This window comes from Trichosurus vulpecula, chromosome 9 (assembly GCF_011100635.1).
Source record: "Trichosurus vulpecula isolate mTriVul1 chromosome 9, mTriVul1.pri, whole genome shotgun sequence".
Taxonomy (NCBI): Eukaryota; Metazoa; Chordata; class Mammalia; order Diprotodontia; family Phalangeridae; genus Trichosurus; species Trichosurus vulpecula.
In genome coordinates, this window is record NC_050581.1 from 94676543 (window position 1) to 94692947 (window position 16405).

The window sequence follows — 16405 nt, forward strand, 5'->3', positions numbered from 1 at the left end:
AATAAGACATGGGGACAAAGTGGCAAAGCAAGGGAATACAAGCATATTTTGTCTATCAAAATTTCTTATATCACTGTCCATGTACCTCCTTTGCTGTGACCCCATCCAGCTGTGATTCTAACTTTCTGAACTTCAATAATGCCTCTGTTGCATTCTTAGCCTGGAATAGTCTTCAGTTCCTGGGGCCTCCTTCCCCTAGAACATCTGCTATGATGTTTCCCTTCTCCAACTGGTGAGTTAGTTCCTCCTGAGCCTTTCCATTTTGGGAGGGAGACTAGGTTGGGCAATCGCCTATCCATGGTTCTGACTTTACAGACTTCACCAGGTACCTTCACCATCATCACCACCTCCTTTCTCCCCTCACCCTAACACACACACACACACACACACACACACGCACACAAACACACACACACACACCTTTCAGTTCCTCTTGGTGTGCTGTCCCTGTCCTCCCACATTAGAATCTAAGCTCCCTGAGGGCAGAGACTATTTCTTTTTGCTTATATTTATATTTCCAGGGCTTAACACAGTGCCTGGCACACCCCAAGCATTTAAAAAGTGTTTATTGCTTGTCTACCTTACTCAATATTATATTTAACTGTGCTGATGTCAAATAGCTCCCAGTGGACTGCAAGTTCCTGAAGGGAAGGGATGATATCATTTTCATCTTAGTATCCCCAGTATCTACCAACCACATCCAAAGTAATGGGTACCCATTCCTTTGCAGAGGGGGAAATCCCAGTAGTGTGGGACACTTCATACATCTTCAGACATTTTTTGATATATTGATCAGTTTCTCAGATTTCTAAAATCTTTTTCTTCTTTTCCTTTGGAAATATTCTTTGTTATATGGGATAACATTCTGGAAGGGGAAAGGGAACACTGGGAGAAATTTTGGTCATGTAAAGATAAAAGATGTCAATAAAAATTAATTTTGAGAAACAAATAAAAAGAAAGTAATTGGTGCCTAATAAATGTCCAATGAATTGTTCTGAACTGACCTGTCAGGGAAGGAAATTTTAAGAGTATCTGGAAGCATAGCAGTATCAAGTAATCATTAAGTAAGTTTAGGGTTTGTCCATGCTTATTGATGATTGAGGTATTGTAAAGATGTTAGCAAGTGTGCATACATATATGTATGTGTGTATACATATACATGCATGCAAGTATGTATGTATGTATATACATATACATATTATTGTTTCTGATATTAGAGAGAACCAGAAGCAATCTAAAACTTCAAAAAGAGACATGGTTCACCATCAAATATGATCTACTCCAAGATGGTTCCAGAACTAGGATATGAACAGAGTCCTTTAAGCCACTCTAGAACTAACCTTGATTCTTCTAGGCCACCCTCACAGACTATCATGTGGTAAAGCAACCCAGTCACAATCTCAGTGATGCTAGAGCACCGAAATACATTAATGTCATCCACTATTTCTAAATATGTGAAACCCTTTAAAAAAGTTTCACTGATTCAAGAAGGCTGCTTCCTAGGAAAGAAGTTACATTTTTCCCTCAGTTTTATACAATACAGAGAACAGAGCCAATACAGAATAAACTCCTGGTAATAGAAGGAACACCAAAAGAACCTTGGGATGTGAGTGCAGAAGCCTATGTACCAGTCTTAGCAAACTAGGTAGTTTAACTGTGAATGGTTTGTTGACATAAAGACTCTCTAGAGTTCATCTAGAAATCTTTCAGGATATCATTTATATTTGCTCACTCTAGTCTCTGCCAATGTGTCCATAAGGGATTGAAGCAGGGCTTGCCCACAGCAGGTCCTTAATTAAGTGTTTGCCAATTTAAATGATCATTGTTCAAGTGTCAACAGAATTGCCTTAAGTCCAAAGGCTCCTTTGTGAATGCTGATCTACAGAGAAGAAAACTTAACCCAGAAAATGAGTACATCAACTATGTATTCATGCCTTGTATCCATTAATCATGTTTGTGTTAAATTACATGAAAAGTATTTCTCTTCTTAAAAATCACACACAGCATATACTCACCTGGTTCTGGATGCTTTTCACCTTCTCCACTTTGCAACATGCCAGTATCTGTCTCCACTGTTGGGGAAACAGCATCCTTGTCACAGTTTTCTAAAAACAGAACGTGTTTAGTTTTTTTTTGTTTTTAATACAATCATGATACATACATTTTTCCAACAGCACAGTCAATTCAGAAAACATGTATTAAGTAACTATTCTGTGCAAATTACTCTGCTAGGTGCTAGGAGTACAGAAATGAAAATGGCAGCATTTTTCTAGCTTACCATCTATTAAAGGATACAACATATATATGCACATATATATTATATATGTATATAATACACATATATGAAAGTACATGTATTACACGCACACACATGACAATACATGTAATATAAAGAATGATATGTTACAAAGAAGAAAAAGAAACAAAAAAAATCTGCAAAATTCAGTTGGAGAAAGATTAGGTAAATTTTCCAAAGAGCAACCCAGCTGTTTCTTCAAGGAAGAAGATTTCAACAGAGAGGAAAAAGGTACACATTGTAGATCTGTTGGATGGACTGCATGAGTACATGGATGTGAGAGATGGCAGAGTGAGATATCTGGCTAGTGTATAAAGTGTATGAAGGGGTGTAATATTTAAATAAAAGAAAAGACAGGTTGTACTCTACTATCTTAGCCTTTGAGAACACAAAGTCACATCTAAAATACAAAGAGGCACTAGAGAATTTTACTGTAGGACACAAATAAACCTTTAAAAATGGAAGTCATCATTGATCTGTCTTGTATAAAATGCCATTCTATAGTCAACTATATCACTATGTTTCAAGGTATTCCTACTTTACCAACTTTTTTTACACTATATTAATCACAATAGCATATATTTACATAATAATAGATAACAGTTATATAATGCTTCACTCCTCCCTTGCTGCTCACCTGGACTTCACCATTGTCTCCAGAAAATAACATCTTCCTAAAAGATCCCATCAGTTCTGAAACTCATACCTTCAAAGTCCCCCTACCCCTTACACCCTTCCTTTCCTCAGATTACAGAGGGTGGAGAATGAACATCAGAGTTCCTTCCACATCCTCTGGTTAATGAGGGAGCCCAAGATAGATACCTCAGAATTTCCCATCTGGCTGCAGGATTTTGTGCACCTATGCTGGGTACCCTACCTCCCCTTGCTCTGTTCCTGCCCCCTGCCTTTTTAATGTGTAATCTTCTCCCATTAGATTGTGAACTCTTTGAGGGTAGGGAATGCATTTTACCTTTCTTTGTATTCCCAGGGCTTAGCACAGTGCTTGGCACTAGGTACTTAATAAATGTTGGTGCAGTAGATAGAGCACTGGGCTAGGCTAATCTTCCTAAGTTCAAATCTTCAGATACTTAACTAGCTGGGTGACCCTGGGCAAGTCAGTTAACTCTGTTTGCCTCAGTTCCTCATGTTATAAATGAGCTGGAGAAGGAAATGGCAAACCATTCCAAGAAAACCCCAAATAGGGTCACAAAGAATCAAACATGCCTTAAAAATGACTAAATAACAGACTGCTTTAAGTTGATAAAATCCTTAACATATATTACCTCAACAACACTGTGAGGTAGAAGCTATATTATCCCCATTTTACAAATAGAGAAACAAAGGCAGAGTAAAGTTCCAGGGTTACACAGCTATTGTGTCTAAGAGGGATTCAAACACAAATCTTTCTGACTCTAAATCTCCCATTCTAATCCTCATGCCATACTGTCTTTTGCACGGAGTCACAAAGCTGGAGACTGATCACAGATCTCTCAAATCCATTACCCCACACTGCTTCTCATATGCTTGATAGCTTATATGGAGAAAGTGTACCACTCTTTCAACCTCAAAAGCTATGTGATTTTATCCACGTAAATATTCTCTCCCCTAAAAGAGATGAGAAAACCTTGTATACCTTCATAGATGGATTCATGAGCTGCTGTAGTCAAAAAATTCATCATTTGGTGGCTAATCTTCTGGTAATGTACTTCTCTACAGTTAGTTAGGTCAATAGTCTTTAGAAAGCATTTTTGTTACCAGAGGCATTCTAAAAACCTTTCTAGCTTTCACTACCTTTTAGCTATCAAGGTTTGTGAGCTTTTTTTTTTACCTTTGAGATCCCATGATCACCTCCATACTGTGGTAAAGAACAGGACTTGGGTGGAAGCTTTTACTACCTTTTATCTATCAAGGTTTGTGGGCTTTTTTACCTTTGAGAACCCATGATCATCTCCATACTATGCTAAAGAATAGGACTTGGGTGGAAAAGAAGACGACGTGAGAATTTAATTTTATTTATTTTGTTTAAGCCTAACCTTGAAATGAAATTATAATTAATGTGAGTTTGTTTACCTTTGCTTATAGTAATACCTGGAGCAGACAAAGCAATGTCCTCTGTCACAGGAGTGTTGAAGTCCTCATCAGACCTGGCCTGAGTTTCTGTCTTTGTGGTTTTTCTCATCAATGCCAGTCGCACTGTTTGTCCCGTATTTCGTAAAAGCTCTACTGCTTGTTGGTTTGTAAAGCCCTGCAGATCTGTGCCATCCACCTTAGAGAAAAGGAGGTCAGATGAAGTGTAAACACATGTCTCTTGATTCAAAAAAGATGTGGGTAGGCACTATGAAAGATACAATAACATAGAGGACAGTCCTCCTTAGGAAGCTAATATTTTAGCTGGGAGATAACATTTTAGAAGTCTTAAAGGACAGTGATGATTTCTTTTTGTTTGTTTGTTTTGCACTTGAACACTCAGCACTTACCATAGTTTCTAGCATGTAATAAACCCTTAATAAATGCTTGTTGATTGATTGGTTGATAAGACATAGACAGATAACAATACAAGGGACTGCCAGATATTTACTACATGCTGAGAAATAATTACTCTAGGAGCTCAGAGGAATGTAAATCCATGCTTATAATTTTTTTTATCTTAAAACCAAGTCTATAATGGCTAGAACAAAAAAAAAAGTTGTTACCTTCCTTTTTTAATCCGTAGTTAATGACAAAAAAATTCCAAAATAAAAAAAGATGAAATAGTGATTTTATGTGGTCTATAATCACTATCTCATACTTTTTCATTCTGAAATTATTTTATACACTATAACAATGTGAACAATGTTTAGCTCTTTTGCAATCCTTAAGCCACTGTAAATTACTCAAGTCAAAGACAAGAAGGATATAAATATATGTAGGAAAGGGTTTAAATTTTCATAACACAAGTTTGTAAACCTGTGTGACTATAAAGCATAGTCAATGCCATGCATAAACTCATACTACAAACATAAAACACCCAAACATATAACACACATTATTTTTCAATATTTCAAGGACCCATGAGATTATCAATATTCCTATATTGGCAGAGACTGCAGTCCTTCCTCTCCTTGCCAGCTCATCTATATGAACTGTTGTGGCCAAAAAAATTCTCCACTCAGTAGCCATCTTTCTGGAATGAAGCCAGCTGGCATGGTCCTTCCATAATAGATAAACAGCCTACTGTCCAATCTATGCACTCCACTGACACAGCCTCTAAAAAGCCAGGGTCACCCTCCACATCATGAGATACAGGACATATAAAGACGTCCCATGCATATATAGATATAAAATATTCAGTCAACAAGCATTTATTCAGCACCTCTGAAGCTTAGTGGACACAAAGACAAAATTGTATAGGCCCTTAACTCAAGGAGCTTACATTCTTAAGGGAGACACATCACAAAAAATATATGCATAAACAAAAAACAGGTATAAAGTATGAGGTTATTGGGGGAGACACTAACAATTGAGGGTGGAGGTCAAGAAAGTCCTCCAGTTTCCTCTGAAGAAAATTAGAGATTCTCAAGAGGTAACAGTGAGTTGGGAGCACATTCCAAGCATGGAAGACAACCTTTTCAAAGGCACAGAGGCAGTAAGGCAATGTCATGACAGTCAATCAGTCAATAAACATTTATTAAGCACCTACTACAAGCCAGACACTGTGCTAAGCTTTGGGGATACAAAGAAAGGCAAATGATAATCCCTGTCCTCATGGAGCTACCAATCTAATTAAGGAGAGAACAATCAAACATGTACAAACAAGTTATACAGAAGATAAATTGTACATTATCAACAGTGGAGAGGCATTAGAATTAAGAGGGGCAAAGGGTTCCTGTACAAGGTGGGATTTTAGTTGGGATTTAAAGGAAGCCAGGAAAATCACAAGAAAGAAATGAGGAGGGAGAGCATTCCACACATGGGGATTAGCTAATTCAACTTATTCATCTATTCACTATTTTGTATATACAATTTGCAAATGTTTGCCAAATTAAAAAAGTCACAGTAGAAATAGTACCAGATTTGCAGCAAGAGGATCTGAGTTCAAATCCTGACTCTGCTACTCCCTATATAGGCAAATCATCAAACCAGTCAGGACCTAAGTGTCCTCATGTGAAAACAGGAGGTGTCCTTCTAGATGATATGTAAGGTTGTTCCCAACTCAAGATCCACGGACCTACTTCAATGTTTGTCAAGACTTATGATTTCCTTGACAAAGGCTTTCTCTCCAACAGTATAGATCACTGTCCATGACTTTATGAACTCCTTAATAAGTCATGGTATGCCATATTTCAGAAGCTGGTGACAAACCATCAACCCCTCAACACTCGGTGAAGTGGGTGTCCAGACTACAGACAGAAAATACATTGCTGGTCCCATACATGAAGCTCTTGCTGCATTAGAGGAACCGGGTAGTACAGTCTTTGAGAAGCCAAGATTATCTCCACACACCAATGAGGGGATAAGCTTTAAGATTAACATAAGTCCCTTGAATTTATCTTTATAAAAAGGATCTGGCAAAAATCCAATCCTAAAGATACACACACACACACACACACACACACACACACACACACAGATTTTCATGATTACACAGAATTCCTTAAAATATACCAAAGAATTTAAGCTGAGGATTTGCTTTTTCATTTTGAGTTTCACAATTCCATGCTTTCTCTCATAGCACAGCTGCATATCAAAAGAGACTGTATGCCCACTTATCCATTTAACTTCAATAATTTAAATTCATCAAATAGTCTAAGGAAAACAAAATATGTACTTTCTCCCCCATTCTTAGAAACCATAGCTCATACTTAAAACATATAATCTTCCCTCCCCCTCTTCTTTCCCCTCCTCCATATATGAAGAGGAAAGATTTTTTTTTTAAAAAATAGTAACAGGCAGGATAGTATCCCTAACTATTCAAGGATGCAGTTTGTGGTACAGTGGATAGTGCTGATCCTAGTGTCAGAAATACCTCAGTTTACGACCTCAGACACTTAAAGGCTGTGTGACCCTGGGCAAGTCACCACAACTTTTTGGCTCAGTTTCTTCAACTGTAAAATGAGGATAGTTATAGTACCCACCACTCAGGGTTGTTGTGAGGATCAAACACTTAGTATAGTGGCTGGCACACAGTAGGCACTTAAAAATACTTCCTTCCTAAGGCAAATGCCAAGTAGAAGTAAAGTTGTTGAACCTTGACCAGTTTTGGTTACTCTGTCTTCATATATACCAGGATATATGGAGATATAGACTTGGCTATGGTGCCTAAATCACTGGGACCATAAGATGTCAATCATTTAGTGCAAAATGGATCACAAAAGAGAGATTCATCCTATCCAGTAATATCACAAACTGCTGCCAAGATATAGCAATTCTTCACTACAAATAACTTTGGATTTTTACTAGTGGGGAAATGTTGATAAAATTCTAAAAGTTCTTACCTTCCCACCACAACTAGGATGGCATCATACTAGTTACTCATACACCCAAAGCCTTCGGAATGACTTCACAGATCATACTAGGCAGCATTTAACTTCAAACTTTGCATAGTAATATTCTGAAGTCCTTATTTAATGTTTGTGGGAAAGTTTATAGTGATTTTCTTAAGCAAAAGTAATTCTCAAGCTGTCTTTAACAAAGATTATTATATATCAGTCAAAAAGAATGCTATTAAAATGTCACTACTAGGTCTGTATCCCAAAATATAAAAAACAAAAAGGAAATGGACCTACATGTACAAAAATATTTATAGCAGCTCTTTTCTGGGGGTAAAGAATTAGAAATTGAGGGGATGCCCATCAATTAGGGAAAGGCTGAACAAGTTGTGGTATATGATTATGATGGAATATTGTTATACTATAAAAATGATGAGCAGGATGCTCTCAGAGAAACCTGGAAAGACTTGCATGAGCTGATGCAAAGTGAAATGCGTTGTGTACATAGTAACAGCAATATTGATCAGCCATGAATGACTCGATCCAAAACAACTTGGAAGGACTTGTGATGAGGAATGCTATCCATCCCCAGAGAGGGAACTGTTGGTGTCTAAGTACAGATTGAAGTATGCTTTTTTTTGGAGGGGGGAAGGCAGGGAAATTGGAGTTAAATGACTTGCCGAAGGTCACACAGCTAGTAAGTGTGTCAAGTGTCTGAGGCTGGATTTGAACTCAGGTCCTCCTGACTCCAGGGCCAGTGCTCTACTCACTGTGCCACCCAGCTGCCCCCATAATTTTTTTTTACTTTGTTTTCCTTGAGTTTTTTTCTTGTCTATGTTTTCTTTTACGACATAACTATTATGGATGTATTTTGCATGACTGTACATGTATAATCTATATGGAATTACTTGCCTTCTCAATGGGGGATGTTGAGGGAGGAAGGGAGAAAATTTGGAACTTAAAGTTTTGAAGATGAATGTTAAACATTGTTTTTGTATGTGGACAGGGAAAAATAAACTACTAAATAAAAGCTTAAAAAGAATGCTATTAATGTCATAACTATACAGTAATTTAAGGTTTACAATTCTGTTTTTTTCTTTCATGACAACCTTGTTGTGTTATATAAAGCAGATAGTACAAGTATTATTCCCCTTTTACCAATGAGGAAACTGAGGCTTGGTGAGGTTAAATGACTTGCTTAGAATAATACAGGCAGTTTTGGAGCTGAGATTCAAACATTTCTCCAGTCCAATTTTTTTTTCCAGGAAACTGTTTGATTCTATCTAACATTAATTAAATAAACAAATCATCTAATTGTTACAAAAGAAAAAGTCTAAAAATGGTGAAAAGAATTAAAAGTTATCTGTTTTAACTCCATAAATATATAAAAAACCACAGTGAAATGTTTATTACTTGGCACCCAAAACTCTAGGAGGTTGAAGAGGTTGGCATTACAGCAACTTTGACATTAATGAACAGTCAAGTAGAAGAAACTTCAATTATGCCTATACTCATGAAAATGCAACCTGAGCTGAGTACCATTTAATGGCATGTTTTAAATTATCCACAAGGTGCTAATGTTTCCCCTTCAAATTGATGTAAATGTGAAAAATTGGATTGGAACTAAAATAAATTTTTTTAAATAAAAGGAATTATAACTAACTAGGAGATTAAAATGGTAACTGCTGATGAAAAATGGAATATTTTGAATTTTGCTAAAAACCAAAGAGCTTTGATGAAGATATCTAGGTAAGGATTTTAAATACAGTAAGAAAACAACTTGGAAGCTTTGGCCTTTGAATCAATAATTAACTTTTCAGTTAAAAAGTCATATTACTCTCTCTAAGAGGTTATATAGCCTTCCATCTCAATGAGAAAAAACAAATGATAAGTTTAGGCAAATCTATAGTACTATAGCTCAAATTATTTTAATTTATATATTTGTTTACTTCCATGTGTGCACAAGCATATATTCTGTTTATTAAAAAATTATTTTGTAAACTCCTTGAGGGAAAGCGTGTTACCATTTGTGTTTTTGTATCAAAAGTGCTAGTACACAGCAGGCACTTAATAAAGGCTTATTGACTGATTGATTTCTACTTCACTTTTTTGCCTATTAAATGATTCAAAGTACAGTGTTGCTAACCAAAACTAGTACGTGCAAATGTTTTAGTAGAAAAAAAGGAAGGGGGACAGAGAAAGAAACAAGCTGGTCAAGAAGGGAGTAAATAAGTTTGTTGAGACCAAGCTTGAGCAAGGGTTAAAAAGCAGAGTGCTCACAGGATGAGAGGGCACCTTGGTACTTGCCAACAGCTTACTAATAGATACAGAAAGTAAGGTGAAAAAAGAGAAAGTAGTAAATCAGACATAATTCCAGATTGAGGTTTATTTGTCATACAAAACAGAAACACTGAAGAAAGCTATTTGTATTCTATAGACAAATTGGGTGAAGGCCACTCAATAAGCAAAATCAAGGTTCAGTTAGGTAGGTAATAAAGAGTTTCTGCTAGGAGTCACGAAGAAAAACTCCATGGAGAAGGTAGGAAGTAACAGGCCAGAAAGCAAAAGTCTGAGGAGGAGGAGGAGTACTAGTAGCAGTAATCAGCAGTGGAAGCAGCAGCAGCAGTAGCATCCCCATCATCTTGTCTACACCTGGAGTTGTCCCAAGATGCTTTCAATGAGCTTGCTGAAGGCGAACTGACATCCCAATACTGTAATTAAATTATAAAATTCATCCACCTTATCCATCTCCATAGTAGCCCACAGAACATTAAATGTAAAAGAAGATAGTGCGCTGCACCAGGAACGTTTCTGTCTGAATTCCATCAAAAAAAAAAGATAAGGAGATAATAACAATTATAATGATTATTTCAAAAATCTCTGATTTTATTAAGGGTGGGTGCTCTGGTGATCGATGAAGAATTCCTCCATACCTTATTGAATAGGCTTCTTGAGTGTTTGTGGCCAAAAGATTTATCATATTGTACCTCACATTCTACCGATGAGCCTTTCTGCACTGAACTAGCCTATTCCTCGGACCACAGACAGAATCCATTGCCAGGTCGGTGCTAAATGCCTTTCCAGCTTTGTTGCATCTACCAGGGCTTGCATGCTCCTGACCCAGCCTTCGAAGCCCTAAGCCACCTCTTTGTCATGCATGGTAAAGCAGTGGAAAATAATAAAGGAATAATAATAATAATGCCTATTATTTACATGTCTCTTTTAATTCAATTCAATAAGCATTAATTAATTGTCTACTACATATCAGACACTGGAATACAAAAAAAAAAAAAGGAAATGGCCCCTGTCCTCAAGCAGCTTACATTCTACTGTGTAGATAAAGATGTTCACAGTGTACAGATCAACACTATACATATATATATATATATATATATATATATATATATATATATATATATATACACAGAGAAAATATAAAGTTTTTACCAGTGGGAGGGGGGAAGAACACAACCAGGAGTCATGAGGAAAAGGATATTACAGTAGGTAATACGCGAACCAGAGCTTGAAGGAAGGAAAGCAAAGTGTTCCAAGCACTTTATCATTTATAAATTACTCTTTATGTATTTTCTCATTTGATTCTTACACAAGTACTATAAGGTAGGTAGGATATATATGATTATTATTTCCACTTTACAGATGAAGAAACTTCATCTCCAGCAGGTTAAGTGACTTATCTAAGGTAATATAGGTAGTAAGTACCAGAGCTAAGTCTCCAACTCCAATGTTCACTGACCTGCAGAATCTGGTAATTTGTTCCTATTTTTATGTCTTTGAAAGAATCTAGAAGTTTTAGCATAGAGAAAGCATTAAATTGGATTAAGATCACTACTGATCCTGGGAGGCTTCTTTTGAAAATTGCCCTCAACAACTGTATCCCAAAAGTTCTCTGATGAGCATCTTTTGCTTTATTAGAAACAAAGAGGATAATTTGATTAAAAGAAAATGACTATATCTTCTAAAAATTTTCAATAAATACCCACAATTAAAAGATACCCTGGTATGTCCAAAACTACACACCCAACCAGTCCAAGAGGAAAAACATGAGTGTCACCAAGTGGTTCAATTGAGTAACTGCATGCATTTAGTTTACATCATATATGAAGGTTATGATTCCCAATCTGTGGTCATGGACTCCTGACAGAGTCATAGAGTTAATGCAAGGGGTCTATATTCTGTATATTTCCTCAATTAACTAAGATAATTGTACATAATTTTATTATATGTGGACACTCAAAATTTTTGAAAGTATAGGACCCACTTAACTAAAACTTGTTATTTCTGGGCTCAACTACTCTAAAACATAAATCTAATGTGTAAATATGATATTAAAGTGATAATTAAAATATAAAACAGATACCAAGAACTTACTGAAGAAAATTCAATCCAGAGTAAAACTTGAAAACAGTACACATTTGATTCCATTTCCAGTCTGCTGCACAACATAACTGAACGTATAAATGTCTCAAAATCTTCAAGATATGGTTATCATTATTAAAAGGTTAAACTTCAATTATCCAAAAGACTCCATAATCAGAGAACTTCATTTACCAATAAAGCAAGATAGCTGAAGTGTTGTTATATGCAATAGATTCAAATATTGTTAGAGATGGAAAGGTCCTTAAAAATAATTTAGTTTACAATAACATAAATTTAAATGTAATGACTAATATTCTCCCCAAGAAGAGATAAGGTGGGGGACTACCAGCCTACGACATTACATACTATATCTGACACATTTGCCATATATATAGACTTATATCTATATATAGGTTTTGAAATTATCTTTGAACTTTTTTTTCCTTATCTACTTCTCTTCCTTATAAGTGAAATGTCACATAAAAAATTAAATATCAATCAATAAAGCTTTTAAAATAATATTAAAATGTCAAGTTCTTAAAAAGTAATCTAATCTATCCCCATCATTTTAAAGATGAGGAAAGTGACTTACTGCTATGATTTGGTCACCAACACGGATCCTTCCATCATGTTCAACAGCACTGCTTTTTGTAATGCTCTTTACAAATATACCTGAAGATTCTGAGAATTGTTTAAAAAAACAAAAACAAACATTACTATTTTATTACTGTTCTATATGACAATCTAAGCATGCCCTTAGAAATATCTAAATTAAAGATACAGAGAGCATAACAGACAATTCCAAGTTCCATATCTAAATCTACAATTTTATATGATTCTACCAGCTATCATTTTAGATAAGCAGCACAGTGGAATCCCAGTGGCCAGCTATTAAAAGAGAAGAAACAAAAAGACTGTTTTAAACTAATGCTAATAACAGACCAACACCTCCCCACCACCGAAAAAAGAAAAAAAACTGGGCATATTATTAAAGAGATTATTAAAGTAGATTTTATTTGACCTTTTATTTTACTGCCATCACTTCTATGATCCAACCCCTATTTTGATGGCATGATGACCTAGAAATCCTGCTTATATGAATAAAATGACTACATATGCTAGAGGGTGCATTCAGACCTATATGCTTATGTTCTCCTCAACGACTACATTTCCTTGGATTAAGGGATCAAATGTCCCTCAAATGTCCCTTTATCAAGATTGGTATTTCCATACTCATTTCACCTAGGGTTCCCTGTTTCTAAAGTTGTGTTTTTAAAAGCAGTCTAAGGATATTAAATGAAGCTTTATTGTTTATATGTCTATCTGAAAAAGAATGTTTCATAAAGCAAAGACATTGTAGAAAGCTATAAGAACACAATTTTAAAACATTTTATTTTAAATTATTACCTGATTTTTTATCTCCAATGTAACCAGCAATGGTTATGCCTAATCCTTGGATATTTTTGGTGAGCTCTACATCAAATGTCTCAATGTCTCCATTTTTCTGCATAGACATTTCCACCTAAATTAAAATAAAACAAAAAAGAGCAAATAAAAATAGAGAGTAGCTCAGTTCAAGAAAATGCAATTCTTATGTAGGGATGACTGATTTAGACTCCACAGAAAGCTAGGAAAACTATACTGTATTGAGAATGTCTAGTGATGTGGCCTGCTTCTTTCGCTAATCTAACATAGTTAGTTTATACATATAGGTCAAAAATAAAATTCTGGATGCCCCAGAAAATCTACATAAAATGCGGAATTTTATAAACAAAATTCTGCTTTGTCATTGACTACTATTACTCTTTTGGAGGCGATTTTTTTTATACCAGAAGAAGTTCAACTTGATCCTCTCAAACAATCAACAGGCTTGAGGGATGCAAAAATAATCCTTTCCCTCACAGAGTTTACATTATAAAAGGGGAGAAAACATAAATAGCTAGAGCCTAATATTTAAATTAAAAGATTTTCTGCACCTCTACACTCCATTCACCACCCCAAGCCATTGTTTCATATAGCTAATGACAGTTCATATTTATGTAATGCTTTAAGATTTGCCAAATACACTACCCAATAATAACCCTGTGAGGCAGATGTTGTAAGGACTGCTATTCTCATTTTACAGATGAGGAATCTGAGCATCAGGGAGGTCATGTCATGTCCACAATTATACAAGTCAGAACTCAAATGAAGGTTTCTTGATTATAAGACCAGTGCTTTTTCCGTCACAACAATATTATGTTTTCCTAGATCAATAAAGTGTATGTAGACACTGAAGTGCACAAGGAATCCTGTAGCCTGCTGATGGGTCTGCATGTCTTAAGTCTCTCCCCATGCAGCCCCCAAAGTGATTTTCCGAAGTATAGGTTGAACGATGTCAACTTCCTACTTAATAAACATCAGTCATTCCTTATCTTGTCCAGGATGAAATAAGAAATTCTCTTTTTGGCATTCAAAGCCCTTCATAATCTATCCCTCCACTCCCTCTACCCCCACCCTTTACATATGTAATGTTCCAGTCTTCTTACATCTTACTCCCCAGCATGTACTCTTCTATCCAGTAACATTGGCCTCTCAGCTGTTCCACAAACAAGGCACTCCATCTTTCTGCTCCAGGCATTTTTCCTGGCTGTCTCCCATTTCAAGAATGTTCTCTCTCCTTATCTCTGCCCACCAGCTTCCCTGGCTTCTTTCAAGACCCAGCTAAAATCCCACTTTCTCCAGGAAGCATTTCCCACTTCCCTCAAGTATTTCCTATTTATCCTCTATTTACCACTTACCCTAGATATCCTGTATATCCTGTTTATCCTCTGTGTGTATATGCATACATATGTAAAAATCCTATATATCCCATACAACATGCACCCTATTTGTACTTGTTTCCCCCGTTAGTTTGTGAGGTCCTTGACAACAACAAGTATCTTTTGCCATATTTTGTATGCCTAGTGTTCAGCTTTTGGCATGCAACAGACACTTAATAAATGCTTAAAACTGGCAAATCTCTTGTAAAATGAATAACCCTTTTATAATATGTAAAATTATCATACCATTAAGAAGCTTGATTTAGTGGACAGCCTCAAGGCTCAAAATCAAGAATACTTGGGATTAAGTCCCATCTCTGACACATACCAGTTTTGTGACCTTGGGCAAGTCAAGTCTCAATGCCCTAAGTAATTGGTTTCTAAGATCATAATTATCATGTAGGTTCTGGTCTACTTAGGCGGAGGGAATTTCTTCACTAGGTGCTTCCTATTCCAAAGAAATCACAGTATCTAGTATTAAAAAAATCCCACGTTGTATTTTTTTAAAAAATTGCAAGTTTGTATACCAGCTTCTTTAAATAAGAACACATTTTTACTACACACAAATAACCTTCCTTCTTAGAATGCCAATACGATCTAGATTTCATAAATGTGCCAACACTCTCCAATCTGTGAAACTGTGCCGCCAATGAATGGTTAGGCATTAATGAGCCGGTCATTAGCTGACTGGTGAAATCATTTAAATCACTAATACACAATGAATCATGAGGCATCAGTAGACTGGACTGGGTTACCAACACAAGCCATTCTCACTATAAAATGACAATACCCTAGTCTCTGATCTTAGGCCAAGTGGGGTCTAAAGCTGGGTATTCTTCTGGACCTCTTCTAATCCTAACTACATCTCATTGGCATTCCACCTAAATGAGATATAATGTTATACTGAAGTTTGATTTCATTTTTCCCTTACACATAATTATCTGTGCAAACTTAGCAAAAGTTTAGAATTTAGATAATTACCAGAAAATGACAGGATGAAATCTGCTTCAATGGAAACAAATGTGTTTTCTATTTTTAATAAGACTTATGCGAGTGCTATTTTAGAGGGTGGCAATTTGACTATCAGATGATTTTAAAAGGGGCACAAGCTCCAGAAATGAGGATATGCACAGAATAGAGTTTTTAAGCATTCAATTACATCAAGTGGTTTTTGGTACTGCATTCATTTATGTATTGCTGAATAAAATCTTTTGTTTATCACAAAAGAATGCCATTTAAATGCTTTCCCAAACAAGATTTCTCTCTTTTTTCTTTCCTTTCCTAAAAAATAACAGCCAAACTTATATACTAAAAACAACAAAATCATAGAAAATTCTAGTTTTTACTGAAAAAAAATTCAAATGTTCCTAAGGAGTTCAAGATTCTTCCTCCTACTCCTAGCCCATTCCCCAAGAATTAATAATAGTCTGTTTAGAATAACACCAATTTTATTTTAAAAAAAA

At 35.8% G+C, this 16405-nt stretch overlaps 1 protein-coding gene across 11 annotated transcripts in view; it reads right to left on the reverse strand.

The window, feature by feature from the left end:
- The window catches only part of MPDZ (multiple PDZ domain crumbs cell polarity complex component), a 228186-nt gene that overhangs the window by 134535 nt on the left and 77246 nt on the right, over positions 1–16405 (reverse strand). For all 11 annotated transcript variants that reach the window (XM_036737847.1, XM_036737846.1, XM_036737842.1 and 8 more), the window contains exons 9-12: positions 13549–13663; positions 12734–12822; positions 4367–4562; positions 2016–2105 (exon numbers count right to left, since the gene is read on the reverse strand). In XM_036737847.1, coding sequence (XP_036593742.1) covers positions 2016–2105; positions 4367–4562; positions 12734–12822; positions 13549–13663 — 490 coding nt within the window. The remainder of the gene's footprint in view (positions 1–2015; positions 2106–4366; positions 4563–12733; positions 12823–13548; positions 13664–16405) is intronic.